This window comes from Drosophila ananassae, chromosome XR (assembly GCF_017639315.1).
Source record: "Drosophila ananassae strain 14024-0371.13 chromosome XR, ASM1763931v2, whole genome shotgun sequence".
NCBI lineage: Eukaryota > Metazoa > Arthropoda > Insecta > Diptera > Drosophilidae > Drosophila > Drosophila ananassae.
The window spans coordinates 2,255,512-2,276,529 of record NC_057932.1 but is presented as its reverse complement, the minus strand read 5'-3'; the positions used below and the strand labels follow the sequence as shown (position 1 = coordinate 2,276,529).

The 21,018-nt window shown below is 38.7% G+C and overlaps 1 protein-coding gene across 5 annotated transcripts in view; it reads left to right on the top strand.

The window, feature by feature from the left end:
* The window catches only part of LOC6495015 (ran-binding protein 16), a 454,675-nt gene extending 447,714 nt beyond the window's left edge, over positions 1 to 6,961 (top strand). For 4 of the 5 annotated variants that reach the window (XM_032456116.2, XM_044717376.1, XM_032456117.2 and 1 more), the window contains one exon: positions 6,694 to 6,961. In XM_032456116.2, the coding sequence (XP_032312007.2) occupies positions 6,694 to 6,743 (50 nt within the window). In that variant the 3' untranslated portion in view covers positions 6,744 to 6,961. Of the gene's footprint in view, positions 1 to 6,361; positions 6,392 to 6,693 lie in introns of all 5 variants that reach the window. The other variant, XM_044717375.1, reaches the window with a different exon arrangement.
* The last annotated feature ends 14,057 nt before the right edge of the window (positions 6,962 to 21,018 follow it).

The following is a 21,018-nucleotide window of genomic DNA, read 5'->3' as shown; positions in this document are numbered from 1 at the left end:
TTTCTCGGATTTATTCCCGTTCATCACGCGGCAGCGTCCTCGGTAGGTTGGACGGGAGGTGGGCTGTACGTATGCAGTGGGAACCACGCGAATAAAACCAAAATCTTCATGTAAAACTCATGTATATATTAGTTTTCTTACATATTTAATATAAATCAGAATCATTATTTGTTTTTTTTTTAAATTATAAATAGTCAAAGCATATATCCTTTTCTACAAAGTTCTTGTTCTTCATAATTATACCAAAAACAAATTCATTTAACACTTAAGCTTTTTTGTTGCGCCATTTTTACCAAGCCACATGGCGTTTACCGACTGACAATTCACCTACAAAATGCCAGTGACTTAAGAGTTGGACGTAGTTGGTTATTATTTTCGACATTTTCACCCCCCAAGAACTGACACTTTAGATAAATACTTAAATTTGCTTAAATACGATTGAAGGACGTTATTTATATTCCAATAAAGTTAGTTAGCTGTTCAAAAGTAATTCTTACAAAAGCAACTTACAAAAAGAAAAAGAATGCTAACTTCGGACGGAGCCGAAGTTGATATACCCATGCAGTTAGGTAGAAGCTTATATTATTGTACATCCTTATGAGAATTTCACCATCGAATCAATTATCCAATAAAAATTTTGGAAACAGCCTCAAGCATCTTTAAAAATAACAAGGCTGTTCCATTTCTGTTCTGTTATGTGGCAGCTATAAGATATAGTCGGCCGATCTTTATGCAATTTGGGAAATCGGTTTAGATTGCGCAAAATGGAATCGGTACCAAGTCCCGACTTTGTAATTTAAAAAACACCAAAGAAGGATGTATGCAAAGTTTCAACTCGATAGCTTCAAAACTGAGTGACTATTTTGCGTAGAAACAGACAAACAGACAGGATATGCTCATATCGACTCAGAATATATATACTTTATAGGGTCGGAGATGTCTCCTTCACTGTGTTGCACACTTTTGACCAAAATTATAATACCCTCTGCAAGGGTATAATAATACATTTATTAGCTGCATATGGAAAGACAGGTCACGAGCATACAATTTATATTAAGTACATACCTTATTTTAAAGGAAACAAAAGTTATTTTTGTTAATACAATAAAATATAATCCTTTATTTGATGCTTAAGGATGGATCACAAACAGCATCAAATCTTTGTATGAACAAGGTTAGAAAGAAGAAAAAAGGTTAAGTTTTAAAGTTTTCAGCCAATCAGGGATGCACTTTAAAGCTTATTCGAAAAATTTTTTGAGCTTTTTGAAGTGTTACTTATTAAATAAAAAACAAAACCCAACTTATTTTTCAAAAGTTAAAAATTTACTTTTATTCCGCTATATTTTTCATTGAATCCCATGAGGATCGTCGCCATCTATAGCTGGGGTTAATCGGTCGGAAATCAATGGCTGCTTATTGCTAAACTATTGCCTATAATGCTGGGATGCTAGGTTAGTAGGTATTGGCATCCGTTGCCAACATTCTCCCTCACATCACTAGGGATAGTGATGATAAAGTTTCTACTGACAGTGGTGCTGCCTTGATGGGCACTGATGATGAACGATATGCCTCTTAATACTACATTAATTACTATATTTATGTTACCTAATAAATACGTTTACGAACTTTGTGTGTTTTATAGCTACCTGTTTTTATTCGGGAGAACCTGGATCATATGCTCTTGTGACGCCCATCTTTGCCAGCGCGGCTACATTAGTTCGTTATTTGATCAGTCGATACTCTTCTCATTGGTTTGTTACAGATTTCGGATGACTGGCTAGTGGGATGTCTTTCCTGGCACACTGTGTGTACCATGCGGCTATGAGAATGGCTACTTCTAGCATTACTACCCCGGATTATTGATAAGCGATGTTCTAATTGATCCAATGTTGACTCCAACTGTCCTTCTGTTGTCTTTATTTTTCCATGTGATGGCCATTCATGCACATAGCTCCCTGACATCTTTACTTTTCCTGACGAGTTGAGTTGTGCTCGGCCCAGTAACGTAACTGTAGGACTCATAAAGTCTGGCCTGATTGTCAGCTTGCCTACGCCCTCGATGATGACCTGATCTTTTTCTGCTCAGCATACATACGTCATTGTGTTTTATAGCTACCTGCTTTTATTCGGGAGAACATGGATCATATGCTCTTGTGACGCCCATCTTTGCCAGCGCCAAAGTTCGTCATTCGATCAGTCGATACTCTTCTCCTTGGTCTGTTACAGATTTCGGATGACTGGCTAGTGGGATGTCTTTCCTGGCACACCGTGTGTACCATGCGGCTATGAGATTGGCTACTTCTAGCATTACTACCCCGGATTATTGATAAGCGTTGTTCTAATTGATCCAATGTTGACTCCAACTGTCCTTCTGTTGTCTTTATTTTTCCATGTGATGGCCATTCATGCACATAGCTCCCTGACATCTTTACTTTTCCTGACGAGTTGAGTTGTGCTCGGCCCAGTAACGTAACTGTAGGACTCATAAAGTCTGGCCTGATTGTCAGCTTGCCTACGCCCTCGATGATGATCTGATCTTTTTCTGCTGAGCATACATACGTCATTGTTATTGGCCCTGTTGTCCCCAAGATCCATGAATTTTTTTCCGTCAATTGAACCCAATAACTAGTCCCCTTGATTGCCTCTAGTTTACATTCGTCTACCCGATGTATTAATAACACCTCCATTGGCCGACGAGCGTCTGTTTAAATTTGCATACCTTGCTTCCATTATTTCCACTGATACATTGATGTGTTTTAGATGGGCATCGTCAAATCGTCTTGTTTCTGTTTTTGTTATTACTAAGCCTTCTCTAGTTGCTTGTGGTATTGGCTCCATACGATATACAGTGCATTCGTTATCTTCCACCAGAGGGATGCTAGTGTGGAACATCAACAAGTTTTCGGTTTCTTGTACCTGAGTGGTCGTCAGAAGATACACGGTTCGAGCTGTCTCAGCTGTGATGGGTTGTCGACTTCCTTGTGGGAGGTGTGCTTGTATCTTTTTAATAATCTGTCTCATTTGTTTCACTGAGACCAATGTAGGACTTAGTTTTCCATCGTGTGTCTCGATTAGTAAATTTAATACAGGATCTTAGACTCGGCAAATGTGGCTTCCCAAGAGTTGAAAGCTATCGAGTTGAAACTAAAAGTCATCTTTTATAAATTCCAGCGCAAGAACTATGGTGCGGTCGGCGAATTGGACATCCAACAGGCTTTTGACAGGGTGTGGCACCAGAGTTTCCTATGTGCCTTGCCACATACGCAGACGACACGGCCAGGAGCTCCAGGAGCGCCAGGAGGAGTCTACAACGCTAGTGATAATCCTTAGGGTCTCCTTAAAAATGTTGAAAACTGGGCTTTTATATAAATCAAACCGAAACAAGTGCTACCACCGCACTCACCTTTAGGAGAGACTCTTTCTCCATGGCTCGCTGCTACCTCAGGTCAATGAGCACACCTATTTAGGAGTTGTCAAGGGGCTGACTTCCTCGGCGCACACAAGAAGAGTCAGGATCAGCTTAGACGGCAAGGTAAAAAAGTTCCACTGGCAGATTAAAGGTAACAGCAAATTGCGAGTATCAAATAAAATCTGCATCTAAAAGGCGATCCTTGCTCCGATATCGAAACAAAGCCTAGTCGTATACAGAGTGGAAGCAAGGACCCTCCTTAACAAGATCAGAGTTTTTCAAAGCATATTAATTGGCATCTAACTTAGCAAAAGGTCAACATGTACAGTTAAGCACAAATTATTATTATAGTAATAGAATGTTTAGCAAAATCGTTCCTGCAGCGCGAAATTATTCCTGCACCCGAAGAATCTATCCCGCTACCCAAATCGCGGTTAGAATCCTCAGATTCGACGTGGAGTTTCGTCATACAACTCCGGTGCTGTGACCCATAGATCATGAGAAGAGATAGATACACTTCGCCTATTATCCAGAGGATGTATGTTGCCCGGCAAGCACATATTCGAAAGGTACCAAGCTGGTCGCTATGTAGCTTGCTATGTAGCTTGTAGTCTGGGACGATGGCAAACGTACCATCCATGCCTACTTATAGACACAAGCCTAATTATAGGTATATTCGAGAACCTGGGCTATAATCCCGTCATTTTGGAACCCGCCTAAAAACCTGGTTAAAGCAAGAGATTTTTAGATCCGATGTTTTTCCGGGTAAATAGGTTTTCGATGTGACCGATCTCTTTGCAGAGGGGAAGATTTATGTCCCTATACTTTAATTTTCATCGGTTTTTAATTATATGTTTAATAGTGACCTGCTATAAAACATATAATCACTGATCTGTGATTTTATTGAACTCTCGTCATTTTTCTCTCTGCAGGTAAGATCACTGCAAGTAAGAAACTTTTTAGGTCGGCTATTCCTAAGCCGTTAAGAATTCCGGAATGTTATAAGAGTTATTTTCGCCTCTGTCGGGTTCAGTCTATTCAAGATAGTGTAACATGTTGCTTCTCTGCATACGTTTGAAACGCATTTTCGAATTCAGACCCAATTATTGCCGATATATTCGAAAATTTTTGTATACAACTTATTCATTTAAAACTCAAATTGCCGACATTGCAATATGGTCATAAGAACCTATGAATAGGGAAAAATAAAATAAATAAAAAAAGTAAAAATAAAGTAAATAAAATTTTAAATGTATTATTGGTCTGCCCCGATACTGAAATACGGGTCATGAATTCAACTCAATACAGAATACACTGAACATTGAACATGTTCAAAAGAATTTCTTAATAATCTTCATAAAAATGTTGGATGTGGTTTTTTTTCTCATTAATTGTAATGTAGACAGCCAGAATTTTCCAAAACGCTTACATTTTAACATAGCTTATAAAAGGACAGAAAGGAATAGAAATATTATTCCTCTATTCGTTAGCCACTGTAGTTCGACGCATACCCAGGATGATCCTTTGATGGTATTCGTCCGTAGAGCGTTATGCGGCCACAACGTTGAACTCGCGGGCATAACGGTAGGTCCCGGAGTCGTAGTCAAAGGAACGTTTAAGGGTTCTGACTAAATTGCCTGGATTCTGCAAGGGACTGATCGGTTGACCATGTGCTTGCTGTGATCAGGCTGGAATAGATGTGGGGTGCTTGAAGTCCTGGGCTGGTTTTCCTCAAGTACCGGTGGTATGGTGGTTCGGCTGATTCCTTATCGGCCGGTCCTACTGACGGTCCGTTTCACGGGAGCAACACTCGAAGTAGGTTAGGTAACGCGGGGTTTACTGGTGGTCCGTTTCACGGGAGCAACACTCGAAATAGACTGATATGCCGCGGGATCTCCTTGCAACACTAGAAGTAGTTAGGTAACGCGGGGTCTACTTGTGGTTCGTTTCACGGGAGCAACACTTGAAGTAGATAGCCTTCAGCGAGTCCTACAGGTTGATTTTAAGTGCCGTGGTTCAGACACTGAGTAACGAGACGATTCACTCTGATTTCGCAACTATCTTTATTTCAGAAGAACAATTCTTATATAAGATGCTAAATTATACATACTTAAATCTACGGAAGGTCAATGTTATTGTTGAGGACGTGCTCAAACTAATGTTAATGCCAGGGTCACCCACCTCTGAGTCTGCTGACTCAGATTGCTTGTTTATGCATTGCTAGCACATGCTTGGTTTTTACTTGGTTTTTGTCAGTCGGTCATTCTTCTTGCTGATAATGCTGATTTCTGCTTCTGACGCCGTCTACTAGTGCTGGGTTATTAGGTTGAATATTTGTGCTTTGTGCTTATTGCTAATAGGTTAGTGGGTTTGTATATTGCAACATGCTGATGCATATTGATTGGATAAAATTACTAAGTGTGCATATAGGGTAGTAGGTCTTGGCACTAGGTGCCAACAAATGGAAATGATGTTTGAACTACAATGGCCTCAGGCATTTTCACGCTATTTCTCCTTGAAATTTTAAATGAACTCCATTATTTATGAGAGCACAGTTATTCTTCCTGGCTATCTTTCTTTTAACTTTATGTATCAACTCGTAGACGTCCAATTTCTAAGAACATAAATTTATAGTTTCCATTTACTATATTGTTATAACACTGCTACATTGTAAAAAATAACTTACTAAATAGAAATTAATTGCTCTTGGCACTTTCCAAGTTGTAAACAACGTTCCGCGACATTTTTTTTTTCTTCACTTCAGTTTTCTTAAGTTCTTAAAAAATTGTTTTGAAACAAAGATAAAAGCAAATAAATAATTTGATAAACAAACTTTTGATGGGGCCCTTTAATGAAATCGAAATTTAAATAAGGAGATTGGCAAATATGTACATATATTATATGTAATATTTTAAACGAATACAATTAATATAACTTTCGCTTTTCTTGCAGGCTAAGGCTTTAAGAAGAATGTTGCAGATGGTATTATAATTTACTCTCAGTTTTGAAACTATATCTATATATACTATAGACTATATTTCGACTATATCACATCTTATAGCTGCCATATAAGTGATTGGTCGGAAATGCCATTACTTTGATAGTTTATAAGTTAGAGGAATGGAAATGATATTTCCTTGAAGCTAATCCATAAGGTTTTTCCTTTTGTTAACAATAAAACAAATGTACTTTGTTGTTATTCATTTTTCCGAATATAACTTTCAAATTTGTACACTACCGATTGTAATAGCTATTATTTAATATTTTTTATATATTTATGTTAGATGGAGAAATTGATGAATCCCATTTGCGTTACACCAGTTGGCAGCACTGAAGACAATAAAAAAGGATAATAACGAAAGAAAGGCATTCGGAAGTTTTAGGTTGTCGGGAGCTGATGCACGATCATGAGATTGCACTACTCATCTATAATTTAAGTAATACAAAAAGGTTTTATGCCGTTGTTTAAAAAGTAATTTGAAAAAACTAACCCGTACTTTACGAAAACAATTATTTTATATTAAATATTGCTATTCATAAAATTGAAAATCATGGCGGTTTGTTTTTTTTTTCAAAATGGGTGTATGTTAATTTTAATCATCTTCACATGGTTGAAAAATGTTTATCTTAAAGCCACGGTTGCTCTTATGAGCCAAAACTGGCTCTTTTTTTCTCGTTGGCTCTTTGCCCCATTTTTATTGAATATGGCTTTATTTTGCTAATAGTGATACAAAATATTTTAAATTTGAAAAAACCAATTCATTTTTTATTAACTGAAATTAAATAAAAATTGTTTTAGTTTATGTTATTTCGACTGTAAAGACAGTGAAGGTGAACAAAAATTTGGCTCTTTCTTATTCAAATTGGCTCATTTTTAATCTAATTTTGGCTCATCATTTTCGAAGTGGCAACCGTGCTTAAATCTCTCATTCTGAGTATAAATCTGAGTTCTGAATATAAAAAATATTTCACAAGATAAATTGATTTACCAAGTTAAATGTCAAATGATTAAAAACTATTAGAAAAGGAGGATGTTAGCTCTAAAATGTTGTGACAGTGAAATGATTGAACTACAAAGGTGTTGCAAATGACGAGTGATTAATTTTTCTATTATCTTTGGAATTTTGAAAAAATTCTTCCGCGAATGAGATTGATGTATTGCTCGTCTCAGAGAGATGGTTGCATCCTGGAAAGTTCATCAGTTCCCCAAAATACGACCTGTACAAAACTTTATATCTTGGCGCCCATTCCAGAGATGATTCCGCCGTCCTGATAAGATGATCCTTCCATCCTTCCAGCTAATTCAAATGGCTTGTATAGTTCTGCCTACTCCTCTGGGCGAAATCAGTACTTGGCAGGCTAGCTCCCGCCTAGGGCACGATCTCTGCAGGAACCAGTATAGGCTTTTGCGGACATTCCTGAAGAACGCTTTAAGCTATACCAGACCGCTTCGATGACCAGAATCGAAACGGTGGACGACTTCCTTAAATCTCCCTTACCGCTTTCCCAACCAGTGCGCTCTGTCACACTGAAGCACTATAAACGTCGTAGCCAAGTTAAGAAATAGGAAAGCAACTGGTCCTGATGACATCACCAACTGAGCCCTGAAATCTTTGCCTCAACGAATCATTTTGTACGTGGTTCTCCTTCTAAATGACGCAATCTGACTGGGCCACTTCGCAAAGGCTTGCAATAAAGCAAATGACGCAATGCTCCAGAAAAAAGAAATGCCACTGAGCGACGAAAGCAGCTATCAGTTGATCAGAAAGGTCATCCTCGATGGATTCCAGCGCAAGAACTATGTAACGGCCGGCGAATTAGACATCCAGCAGGCTTTTGACAGAGTGTGGCACCAGAGTTTCCTCTACAAGCGGAAAAGCCTCTTTCACTATGACACTATGTTCCTTGCCACATATGCAGACGACACGGCGACACGGAGCTCCAGGAGAACTTGCGTCTACAACGCTAGTGATAATCTTTAGCGGCTCCTTAAAAATGTTGAAAACTGGGCTTTAATATAGATCAAACCGAAACAAGTGCGGTGGTAACTCACCTTTAGGAGAGACTGCTGCCCTCCATGCTCTTTCTCCATAGCTCGCTGCTACCTCAGGTCAATGAGCACACCTATTTAGGAGTTGTCAAGGGGCTGACTTCCTCGGCGCACACAAGAAGAGTCAGGATCAGCTTAGACGGCAAGGTAAAAAAGTTCCACTGGCAGATTAAAGGTAACAGCAAATTGCGAGTATCAAATAAAATCTGCATCTAAAAGGCGATCCTTGCTCCGATATCGAAACAAAGCCTAGTCGTATACAGAGTGGAAGCAAGGACCTTCCTTAACAAGATCAGAGTTTTTCAAAGCATATTAATTGGCATCTAACTTAGCAAAAGGTCAACATGTACAGTTAAGCACAAATTATTATTATAGTAATAGAATGTTTAGCAAAATCGTTCCTGCAGCGCGAAATTATTCCTGCACCCGAAGAATCTATCCCGCTACCCAAATCGCGGTTAGAATCCTCAGATTCGACGTGGAGTTTCGTCATACAACTCCGGTGCTGTGACCCATAGATCATGAGAAGAGATAGATACACTTCGCCTATTATCCAGAGGATGTATGTTGCCCGGCAAGCACATATTCGAAAGGTACCAAGCTGGTCGCTATGTAGCTTGTAGTCTGGGCCTAATTATAGGTATATTCGAGAACCTGGGCTATAATCCCGTCATTTTGGTACCCGCCTAAAAACCTGGTTAAAGCAAGAGATTTTTAGATCCGATGTTTCTCCGGGTAAGTAGGTTTTCGATGTGACCGACCTATGCAAAGAGGGGAAGATTTATGTCCCTATATTTTAATTTTCATCGGTTTTTAATTATATTTTTAAAAGGGACCTGCTAGAAATTATCTGTGATTTTAATCTACCAGAAATCACTTGGTCAAATATTGAACTCTCGTCATTTTTCTCTCTGCAGGTAAGATCACTGCAAGTAAGAAACTTTTTAGGTCGGCTATTCCTAAGCCGTTAACAATTCCCGAATGTTATAAGAGTTATTTTTGCTTCTGTCGGGTTCTCTGCATACGTTTGAAACGCATTTTCGAATTCAGACCCAATTATTGCCGATATATTCGAAAATTTTTGTATACAACTTATTCATTTAAAACTCAAATTGCCGTCGTTGCAATATGGTCATAAGAACCTATGAATAGGGGGAAAAAAATACAAATAAAAAAGTAAAAATAAAGTAAATAAAATTTTAAATGTATTATTGGTCTGCCCCGATACTGAAGTACGGGTCATAAATTCAACTCAATACAGAATACACTGAGATCACATTGAACATGTTCAAAAGAATTTCTTAATAATCTTCATAATTGTAATGTAGACAGCCAGAATTTTTCAAAACGCTTACATTTTAACATAGCTTATAAAAGGACAGAAAGGAATAGAAATATTATTCCTCTATTCGTTAGCCACTGTAGTTCGACGTATGCCCAGGATGATCCTTTTATGGAAATGATGTTTGAACTACAATGGCCTTAGGCATTTTCACGCTATTTCTCCTTGGCATTTTAAATTAACTATTCTCCATTTTTTATGAGAGCATAATAATTCTTCCTGGCTATCTTTCTTATAACTTTTTTTGTCAACTCGTAAACGTCAATCTTATAGTTTCATAAATAAAAGAACATAAATTTATAGTTTCCATTTACTATGTCGTTATAACAATGCTACATTGTAATAAATAACTTACTAAATAGAAATTAATTGCTCTTGGCGCTTTCCAAGTTATAAGCAACGTTCCGTGACATTCTTTTTTTTCAGTTTTCTTAAGTTCATAAAAAATTTTTATCGAAACAAAGATAACAGCAAATAATTTTTTTCTAAATTAAAGTCATGACGACTTACAAATTTGATAACCAAAGGAGATTGGCAAATATGTACATGTATGGTATGTAATATAAATATTTTAAACGCTTAAAATTGATATAACTTTCTTTCTGCTTTTCTTGCAGGCTAAGGCTTTAAGTAAAATGTTTTCACTCTCTTGCAGGTGGTATTATAATTTGCGCTCAGTTTTGAAACTATATTGTTGGCACCTAGTGCCAACACCAAATAACCCAGCTCTAATAGACGGTGCCAGAAACAGAAAGCAGCAATATCAGCGGAACGAATGACCGACTGATCGGAGCAAGCAATACCAGCGAGCTGAGCAGAAACCCAATACCATGCGATCTGAGTCAGCAGACCCAGAACTAGTACATAGCACGTCCTTCCGTTATTATTGACCTAACCAGCTTACCTTAGTTAAGCCACAACTTATGTAATTATCTTATCTTATACAAGATCACCTGGTCCAAAATAAAGACAGGTTGCGAATAAATCGGTTCAATATTCAGTTTTAAGTTACGGAACTTAAAACCAACCTACTTCGAGTGTTGCTCCCGTGAAACGATCCACAAGCAGGACCTTCTTAATTAACCTACTTCGAGTGTTGCTCCTGTGAAAACGGACCACAAGTAGGACCCTCTTTAACCAACCTACTTTGAGTGTTGCTCCTGTGAAAACGGGTGACCCCGACGTGATCCTTTGCTAAAGGATCACAACGTGAACACAAGCCGCAAGGCAATTCAAGTCATCAAAAAACAAGAAAGGAAAGCTAACTTCTGGCGGAGCCGAAGTTTATATACCCTTGCAGTTGAGTCGCAGTCCGCTAGGTGGCGCCACGCATCTTATATTATTAGATATATAGCAGATCGTATATAGGCTGCCGATCCTTATGAAATTTGGCAAATCAGATTATTTTGTCCAAAATAGAATCTGTACCAAGTCCCATCTTTTTAACTTAAAAAACCCCAAAGTTATGCCAATTCCGATCGTTGTATGACAGCTATAGGATATAGTCGGCCGATCCTTATGAAATTTTGTACATAAGATATGTTGATCAAATATAACATGTGTGGAAAGTCCCAACCTTCTATCTTAAAAAACAACGAAGTTATGGCATTTCCGATCAATCAGTTATATGGCAGCTATAGGATATAGTCGGCCGATCCCGGCCGTTCCGACTTATGTACTGCCTGCAACAGAAGGAAGGGTGTGTGCAAAATTTCAACTCGATAGCTTTAAAACTGAGAGACTAGTTTGCGTAGAAACAGACAGACAGACAGACAGACGGACAGACGGTCATGCTCATATCGACTCAGGAGGTGATCCTGATCAAGAATATATATACTTTATAGGGTCGGAGATCTCTCCTTCACTGCGTTGCACACTTTTGACCAAAATTATAATACCCTCTGCAGGGGTATAAAAAAAACCGTCAAAAAGACACACTCAACCATGGGATCCTAATCAGACCCCTTAATACCCTGTAGATGCTCATCGATAAAGAGATTAAAGGCAATACAGCTATTCAAAACCTGATGAAAAACTTTACAGAAGATTCAGCAGTGCGACGACTCAAAAAAGGGTATTTCTATGAGTGACCAAAGCAGCTCACCCACGTTTGGAGCCAATTTAAAAAAAACTATGCCAAGCACTGAGTCCAGAAAATTAATATTTTTCAAAGGCCAAGGTTTTCACAGAGCTTGTCAAAAAATATGAAGAGAATTTTCGGAGGGAATAATCTCAGGGTCAGGCCCGGTACAGAGGCCCCAAAAAACTGGAGAAAACCTGCAGCCCAAGGCACCGCCTAGGACTAGCGGACAAGTTCTTACGGCGGTGCCTTGGGCTGCAGGTTTTCTCCAGTTTTTTGGGAGTGACTATTGGTAGATCTATCTCTCCAGGCTTATCAATCTGGGGATCTGCCAATGGACACTTATAAGGTATTTTCAATGCGCAAAAGTAGTTGAACTGGTTGGTACAGACAGCAACTCCTAAGCAAGGACATGTGGACAACCCAGCGCAGACGTGCCACAGGTGCGGAGGCATGGCAACTGGGCGAGTGGGTGGAAGAACCCCTAAATATTTTTCTGCAGGATGTGCGGCGCAACGGAAATAAGGAGCACAGAGTGCTTCCAACGAGCGGGAAACACGCAGCGATATGAACCATAGAGAGGAAGGCAGAGATCACGGGGTGCTGCCTCTCAAAGCTACTTAGGGGTTAATCAGGAGACGATCAAAAGTTGTCGGCGGTTGTCAAGATCGGAGGATCAGAAATTAAAGCCATGATAAACACAGGGGCAACGGCTAGTTTCATTTCGGAAAAGTTTTCGGAGAGGAAAGGAAAAGAAATTGAACATGCTGGTGTTGCCGGGCATGGGAGACAGCGCGGTGCTAGGATGGGACTTTCTTGCAGGATTTGGCACGACAGTAACGACAGTCACGTTTCCGAATAGAGAAATATAAAGCGGATGCCTGTAGGATAGGCTGTCAATAGCGATAACAAAACCCTTGGAGGAGTGGAAGAAGTGTCCGCAAACCAGAGAGGCTGCTCGAACGTAATGCAGCACAGATTACTGTAATATGCACATATATGCACAATTAATATCTTATATATATATATCGACCACGCACTGTACCAGGAGTACTTAAAGGTTACACACTGTAACACTTTGTCGCAGTGTTTACGTTATTCAAGGTCTCGGTCATAAACCTAAGTGCACCGAAATATGAATCGCCCGCTGTGCCTTTGCTCCGAAAACGTCCATATGCCGAAAAGTGCATATGTCCGCATATACGTAACACGAGAGGACCTTATGCATGTCCATATACCTCCGCCTAAGCGAACATATATACATAACATAGCTATATACATAAACGTCTCTCCGCTGCCGCTTTGGGCAGCGCAGCAACGAGACTTAGACCTCCTTTAACTCTTAAGTAAATTTGTAAAATCAGAAACTCCTATGAGCTCGGAGCGGCAACAACAGCTGCTCCTGACTTAAATAAAATAAAGAAGATTAAACTAATATCCGGCTGCTTATTATATTAAAATCATTGGGACCTTCGATGAAACATGATACATCGCGACCGTGACAGGACCCTTCAGGACATCGACATCGAAGGATCTCCAACAACTAGGACGTCGAGGGATCCATAAATAAAACATACACAGCAAACGCAGAGAACTTCAGGACACATGAAGATCGACATTTTAAATGCATTTCGCAGCCAACGCTGGCCAAAGCAACGGAGACTAAAGAAAATAAAAAACCTGAGTGAGTAGAGTGACGTGTTGGGAAAGCACGGTGGAGTACAACAAAAAAAAAAAAAGAAGGAATAGCGCATCAGAGTGAGAGACTACTCTTTATGAAAAAGTGCTCCATGGGAGCACTATAAGAAGAAGAGCATATTCCTGTCTTATACACACAGGTACTCCGGAGCGCACGCAAGGTTGAGTTGACTTTTTTTGGGAAAAGCGTTATAACTTCACCAATTTTCATTATTTTTTTATGTAATTTGTCTCGTTTTATTCAGAATGAATGAGACAACATTGACATGTATCAAAAATGGCCGAATTTTTGTAAGTTGTACCGAAAAACTGGCATCGAAATCCGAAAAACACGAATAAAAGTCGAAAACTTCAGTTTCAGGTGTACACATTTTGTCCTTTTTGTTCAACAAAATCGAAGATATATTTTTTTTTCAAAACTACAACATTTAACTATTGAAAAACACCGAAAATTTTGAAATCGGTTGAAAAAAACGCGTTCAGGAATTTTTATGCGCAAAAAAGTCCCGAAAAACGGTTTTTTTTAAATAAATAAAAATTGGAGGGTTCCAAAAATATAAAAAAAATATTTTTGAGTTCTCTTCGACTAGATCGGGCGGAGCCGAAGTTGATATTCCCTTGCAGTTGAGTCGCAGTCCGCTTGGTGGCGACACGCATCTTATATTATTAGATATATGTATAGCGGATCGTATATTGTCGGACGATCCTTATGAAATTTGGCAAATCAGATTATTTTGTCCAAAATAGAATCTGTACCAAGTCCCATCTTTCTAAGTTAAAAAACACCAAAGTTATTCCAATTCCGATCGTTGCATGAAAGCTATAGGATATAGTCGGCCGATCCTTATGAAATTTTGTACATAAGATATGTTGGTCAAATATAACATGTGTGGAAAGTCCCAACCCTATCTTAAAAAACAACGAAGTTATGGAATTTTTGAACAATCAGTTATATGGCAGCTATAGGATATAGTCGACCGATCCCGGCCGTTCCGACTTATATACTGCCTGCAAAGGAAAGAAGGGTGTGTGCAAATTTTCAACTCGATAGCTTTAAAACTGAGAGACTAGTTTGCGTAGAAACGGACAGAGGGACAGACAGACAGACGGACATGCTCATATCGACTCAGGAGGTGATCCTGATCAAGAATATATAAACTTTATAGTGTCGGAGATGTCTCCTTCACTGCGTTGCACACTTTTGACCAAAATTATAATACCCTCTGCAAGGGTATAACAACGCTCAATGCCAAATTATGATATATTAAATACGATTTCATATGTTCTTGAGTAATCTTATCTTTATGTACAATGAAAATAAAATGAAATACAAATAAAGAAAAGAAATAATCCCAGTATGAATACACAAAGAGCCATAAACAAAACATATGAAAAGGACCCATATTTCAATGAAAGAATCCAGCATTTAGTATCAACAATCCCAGTTAGTGTGTATGAGTTAGAAATTCTTTATATAGAAACATTTAACTGCCATGTTTCTCCATTGTTTCACTGCACCGCAACCTAAAAAGGAATAGTATTAACAACAATTCCGGGTGTGCTAGTGAAATCAAGAATAGACGAGCATCCAATTTTAGGTAGAACGATTGTTATGATGGTTTCTAAAAGATAATCATACCCATAATATAATGGAATGGAATGAACAAATCGCATAAGTCACTAACACAGAATATACCTTTGAATGCTTTAATGAAGCTCGAATATTAATATATGAACACAGAGAAAAGTTAAATCCAGATCACTGGTCTCGAGTATCAAAGTTTTTGATCAGACTAAGATCTAATTTAACATCTGTTAAAGAAAGGTTGAAGCTTGATATTTCAATGCCTACTATTCTCAATACTTCAATAACAATTGAAGCTGGTGACGAACCAGAATCAAAAGAAGTTATTGATCAACAAGAAATAGAAGAAAGAGATATTAAGAACCTTACGATCCCGGCAGTCCTTATTTAATCTGATTTATCAGACCAAGACTTGACCGACTCTGAATTTAACGACAGCATTGTAGAATTAAAACCAACCACAATGGCTGATGATCAATTGATTTGATCAATTTCTTCTCTTAGGTGTACCGCGGAAACTGTGGGTGATAGAACCTATGTTTGTTTCGGACTTTGGTTCAGGGGAGCCTAAAGCTTAGGGAGCAGGTAAAATTATGCGTGGAGGAAAAAAAAAGTTGGAAATTGTCGGCCTGTGTAATCAGAAAACTACAAGACACTATAGTCGGAGAAACATCTGACATAATTAAAGCCAAAATGGCGAAAACAACCCAAAAAGGCAAAACCGCGGAAAAATTCACGACAGAAATAGACAACTTAAGAAAACTCCTAGAAGCTTCGTACATTGACGAAGGCCTAACGGTCGAACATGCTGACAAATTCAGTACCAAGGAGGCTATCACCACTATGGTTAAAAACTGTGAGCATGGCCGCCTCAAAACAATATTGGAAGCACTTTTGTAACTATGAATGAAGCCGACACAAAGTACATACAATGCAGTACTGAAATGACACGTAATGCCAATTGAATATTATACACCCAACGAGGAAATAATTATCGCGGTAATAATTTCAGAAACAATTATCGCGGTAGAGGTAATAATCGAGGTAATTATAATACTACCAGATATTACCAAAATAACGCCGTGGGGGAAACAACAATAATAACGGTAATAATAATAATAACCAAAATAACAATATTAGGATAGCCCAAACGAATTCGGAAAACTCCCAAACACCTTTAGATACACGTCAGTAAAAAACAACAAAATTCACACTATAAATCTCAGTCAAAGTAACTAACGAATGTAAGGTTCAAACTTCTAAGTACATCATCCCACATGATTTCCATATAGTAAATGTGCAATTCTCTATTCCTTGTGATGGGATACTGGGTATAGATTTTATCAAAAGGTACAATTGTCAATTAGACTTCAAGCCTTCTGAAGACTGGCTTGTAATTAGACCAAATAATCTTAAATATCCAATTTATGTTCCGATAACATACACTTCTGGCAACAACTTCCTAATTCTGCCAGCAAGATCCCAAGTCATCCGAAAAATTAAGATAAATTCCGAAGAAAACAGTGTATTAATATAGTATAGTATATAGTATAGCAAATACCATAGCAACAGTCCAGAATGCATATATAAAACTACTAAATACCACAAATATAGATCAGGTAGTTAATATTAAAAATATTCATCATGAACTACTTTTAAACTACGATGTAGTAAAAACAATGTAGTAAAATGTAGTTTTGTAGTAAAAACAAAAAATGTATTATTCCAACTTACAAAAAACTTGACACATCAATTCATTGATCAACTTACAAAATTATGCACCCAGTATAGTGGTGTATTCGGACTAGAAACCGAAGCGATCACTACAAATAATTTCTATAAACAAAAACTGAGATTAAGTGATGATGAACCAGTATATACAAAAAATTACAGAAACCCTCATAGTCAACAAGACGAAATTCAAAGACAAGTCCAAAAACTCATTAATGATAAAATAGTAGAACCCTCTGTATCACCTTATAATAGCCCACTTTTGCTAGTACCCAAAAAGTCACTCCCAAATTCAGAAAATAAAAAATGGCGATTAGTAATAGATTATCGTCAGATTAATAAAAAACTCTTATCTGATAAATTTCCGTTCCCTAGAATCGATAACATCTTAGATTAACTAGGTAGAGCAAAGTATTTCTCATGCCTCGACTTAATGTCCGGTTTTCACCAAATAGAACTCGAAAAAAATTCACGATATATAACATCCTTTTCAACAAACAATGATTCATATCGTTTCACGCGATTACCATTCGGTTTAAAAATAGCTCCAAACTCCTTTCAGAGAATGATGACTATAGCTTTCTCTGGATTGGAACTTTCGCAAGCATTTCTTTACATGGATGACTTAATAATCATAGGTTGCGAAAACCACATGCTAAAGAACCTAACTGATGTTTTCGTGAAATGTAGGAAACACAACCTAAAGTTACATCCCGACAAATACTCATTTTTCATGCATGAAGTCACCTTCCAAGGACATAAATGCACAAATAAAGGAGTCTAGAAACACGATGCGCTGTATAGAAAAAAAACGACGTCATTCAAAATTACCCAGTCCCACATGATGTGGACAGCGCTAGAAGATTCGTTGCATTTTGCAATTATTACAGACGTTTCATAAAGAATTTTGCAGAATACTCCCGTCACACAACAAGATTATGTAGGAAAAATATAAAATTCGAATGGACAACAGAATGTCACAACGCTTTCGAACATCTAAAATCAGCATTAATAAACCCAACTCTGTTGCAATACCCAGATTTTAGCAAAGAATTTTGCATAATTACAGATGCTAGCAAATACGCTTGTGGAGCAGTACTAACTCAAAATGAAAATGGATTGCAGCTTCCAGTTGCATACGCATCAAGATCCTTTACGAAAGGTGAAAGCAACAAGAGCACTACAGAACAAGAATTAGCAGCTATTCATATTTATGGTAGGCACTTCACTGTCAAAACAGACCACAGAGCACTTACCTATTTATTTTCAATGATAAATCCCAGTTCCAAACTAACACGAATGAGACTTGAATTAGAGGAATAAAATTTTACAGTAGAGTATCTAAAGGGTAAAGATATTATAATTATGTAGCCGATGCGCTGTCTAGAATAACAATCACCGACTTAAAAAACATACATTTAAAGAATAAAATTCTGAAAGTCACTACCAGAAACCAAAGTAGACAAAGATCCTGCGCAGGAAAAGAAAAAAACAGAATTGCATAAGCAATCCATAGAAAAAGCTTCAAAGCCCAACATATATGAAGTCATTTATAATGATGAAGTACGTAAAGTAGTCCCCTTGCATGTAAATAACAATTTACTATTCCTTGTTTATTTAAGCACGGAAGGAAAATTACAGCAAGATATAATGTTAGCGATCTGTATACTAATGGAACCCTTGACTTAGGTAAATTCTTTCAAAGTGGCACCGTGGGAAAATATCTTTGAACATGTTTCAATTGATAATTTTAAAAATGTGGGCAATTATATATTGAAATCATTAAGAGTAGCGCTACTCAACCCGGTGACCGTAATAAAAAATAATAAAGAAAAAGAAGCTATGTTGTCTACACTTCACGATGATCCAATACAAGGTGGTCACACCGGCATTACTAAAACCTTGGCCAAGGTCCAGAGACACTATTACTGGAAAAATGTCCAAAAAATATGGAAAATATGTCCAAAGACATAAAAGAGTACATAAAGAAATGTCCTAAATGCAAAAAGTCTAAAACAACTAAACACACTAAGACCCCATTAACTATAACTGAAACTCCACAAAGAGCTTTCGATAGAGTAATTGTGGATACGGTTGGTCCACTACCGAAATTAAACAATGGAAACAAGTACGCAGTAACACTCATATGCGATTTAACTAAATACCTGGTAGCGATACCAATACCAAATAAAAGTGCAAATACAGTAGCAAAAACTGTATTTGAAGATTTTATTCTAAAGTACGGTCCAATGAAGACGTTCATTGTAGACATGGGAACGGAATATAAAATTTCAATTATTGAAGGTCTATGTAAAAATTTAAATATTGAAAACATAACTTCGACTGCACATCATCACCAAACTGTAGGTACCGTGGAGCGAAGCCACAGAACACTCAATGAGTACTCTTTCTCAATCGCCGCGAAATTTTCTCTGCTCGTGTCAGCATCCGACTGGTCTAAACGGCAAACCGCTCGCCCCCATCAGTGTCCTGTGTCAGAACTACGCACACACCGTAGACGCTGAATTCTGTTTCCAGTACGAATCACTTTGAGAAATACGGGCATGCCAGCACTGGATCCTCTGCCAATCGCGACTTAAGATTTTCAAACGCCTCTTGATGTCTGGCCATCTATTCCCACTTTGTCCCTTTTCGTAGAAGATCGTTTAATGGCTTTGTGACCCCGGCGAAGTCTGGGACGAACCGCCGATACCACGACGCCATCCCAATGAGCTTTCAGCCCAGTAATCGCGGAAACCTTTCTGGGATCCATGCGAATTCCCTGACTCGTTATCCGGTGGTCCAGGTAGAGTAGCTCTTCCCTGAAGAATTGGCACTTGTCCGTGTTTATCCTTAAATTTGCCGCTTTCAGTCTCCGGAATACTAACGTAGCTAATACGTCTTTCAAGTTCGCCATATGCTCCTCCCTTGTGCATCCAATCACGATGATGTCATGTTGATATGCAAGCGCGTGCGGAGCCATATGCGGACCTATAATCTGGTCTAAGCCCTTTGGAACGTTGCTGAGGCTGAATGTAATCCGAACGGCATCACCTTTCACTGGGACAGACCTTTCCATGGTACCGTAAAAGCCGTATACTTCCTGCTCCCCTACTCCAGTGGGATTTGCCAATATCCATCTTCTAGGCCGAGGCTGCTGAAAAATCGTGCTTCCCTAAGTTGCTCCAGTATGAAATTTATTCGTGGCATCGGGTACGCGTCCTTTATTGATTTTGCGTTTGTTTGGCGGAATTCCACGCGCATTCTCTATTTATTTATCTGTTCGCTCGTTTTTTTTTTTACCATAACGATGGGTGAGCTATACGTGCTATTTGAAGGCTTCAAGCATCCCTTCTTCAGCTGTTTTACCACTTTTGCGTTGATCTCCCCTTGTATTTTGTGGTTCTATGGATAATACCTCTGTTTCATTGGCATGTCGTCCTTCATTGTAATTCTGTGCTGCATTACGTTCGAGCAGCCTCTCTGGTTTGCGGACGCCACTTCCACTCCTCCAAGGGTTCTGTTATCGCTATTGACAGCCTATCCTCCTGGCATCCGCTTTATATTTCTCTATTCGGGATCGTGACTGTCGTTACTGTCGTGCCAAATCCTGCAAGGAAGTCCCATCCTAGCACTGCGCTGTCTCCCATACCTGGCAACACCAGCGTGTTCAATTTCTTTTCCTTTCCTCTCCGAAAACTTTTCCGAAATGCAGCTAGCCGTTGCCCCTGTGTTTATCATGGCCTTAATTTCTGATCCTCCGATCTTGACAGCCGCCGAGAACTGTTGATCGTCTCCTGATTAACCTCTAACTAGCTTTGAGAGGCAGCACCTCGTGATCTCTGCCTTCCTCTCTATGGTTCATATCGCTGCGCGTTTCCCGCTCGTTGGAAACACTTTTAACGCTTTTTAGTTCCGTTGCGACGCACATCCTGCAGAAAAATATTTAGGGGTTCTTCCACCCACTCGCCCAGTTGCCATACCTCCGCACCTGTGGCACGTCTGCGCTGGGTTGTCCACATGTCCTTGCTTAGGGTTGCTGCCTGTACAAATCAGCTCAACCACTTCTGCCCATTGAAAATACCCAATAAGTGTCCATTGGCAGATCCCCAGTTTGATAAGC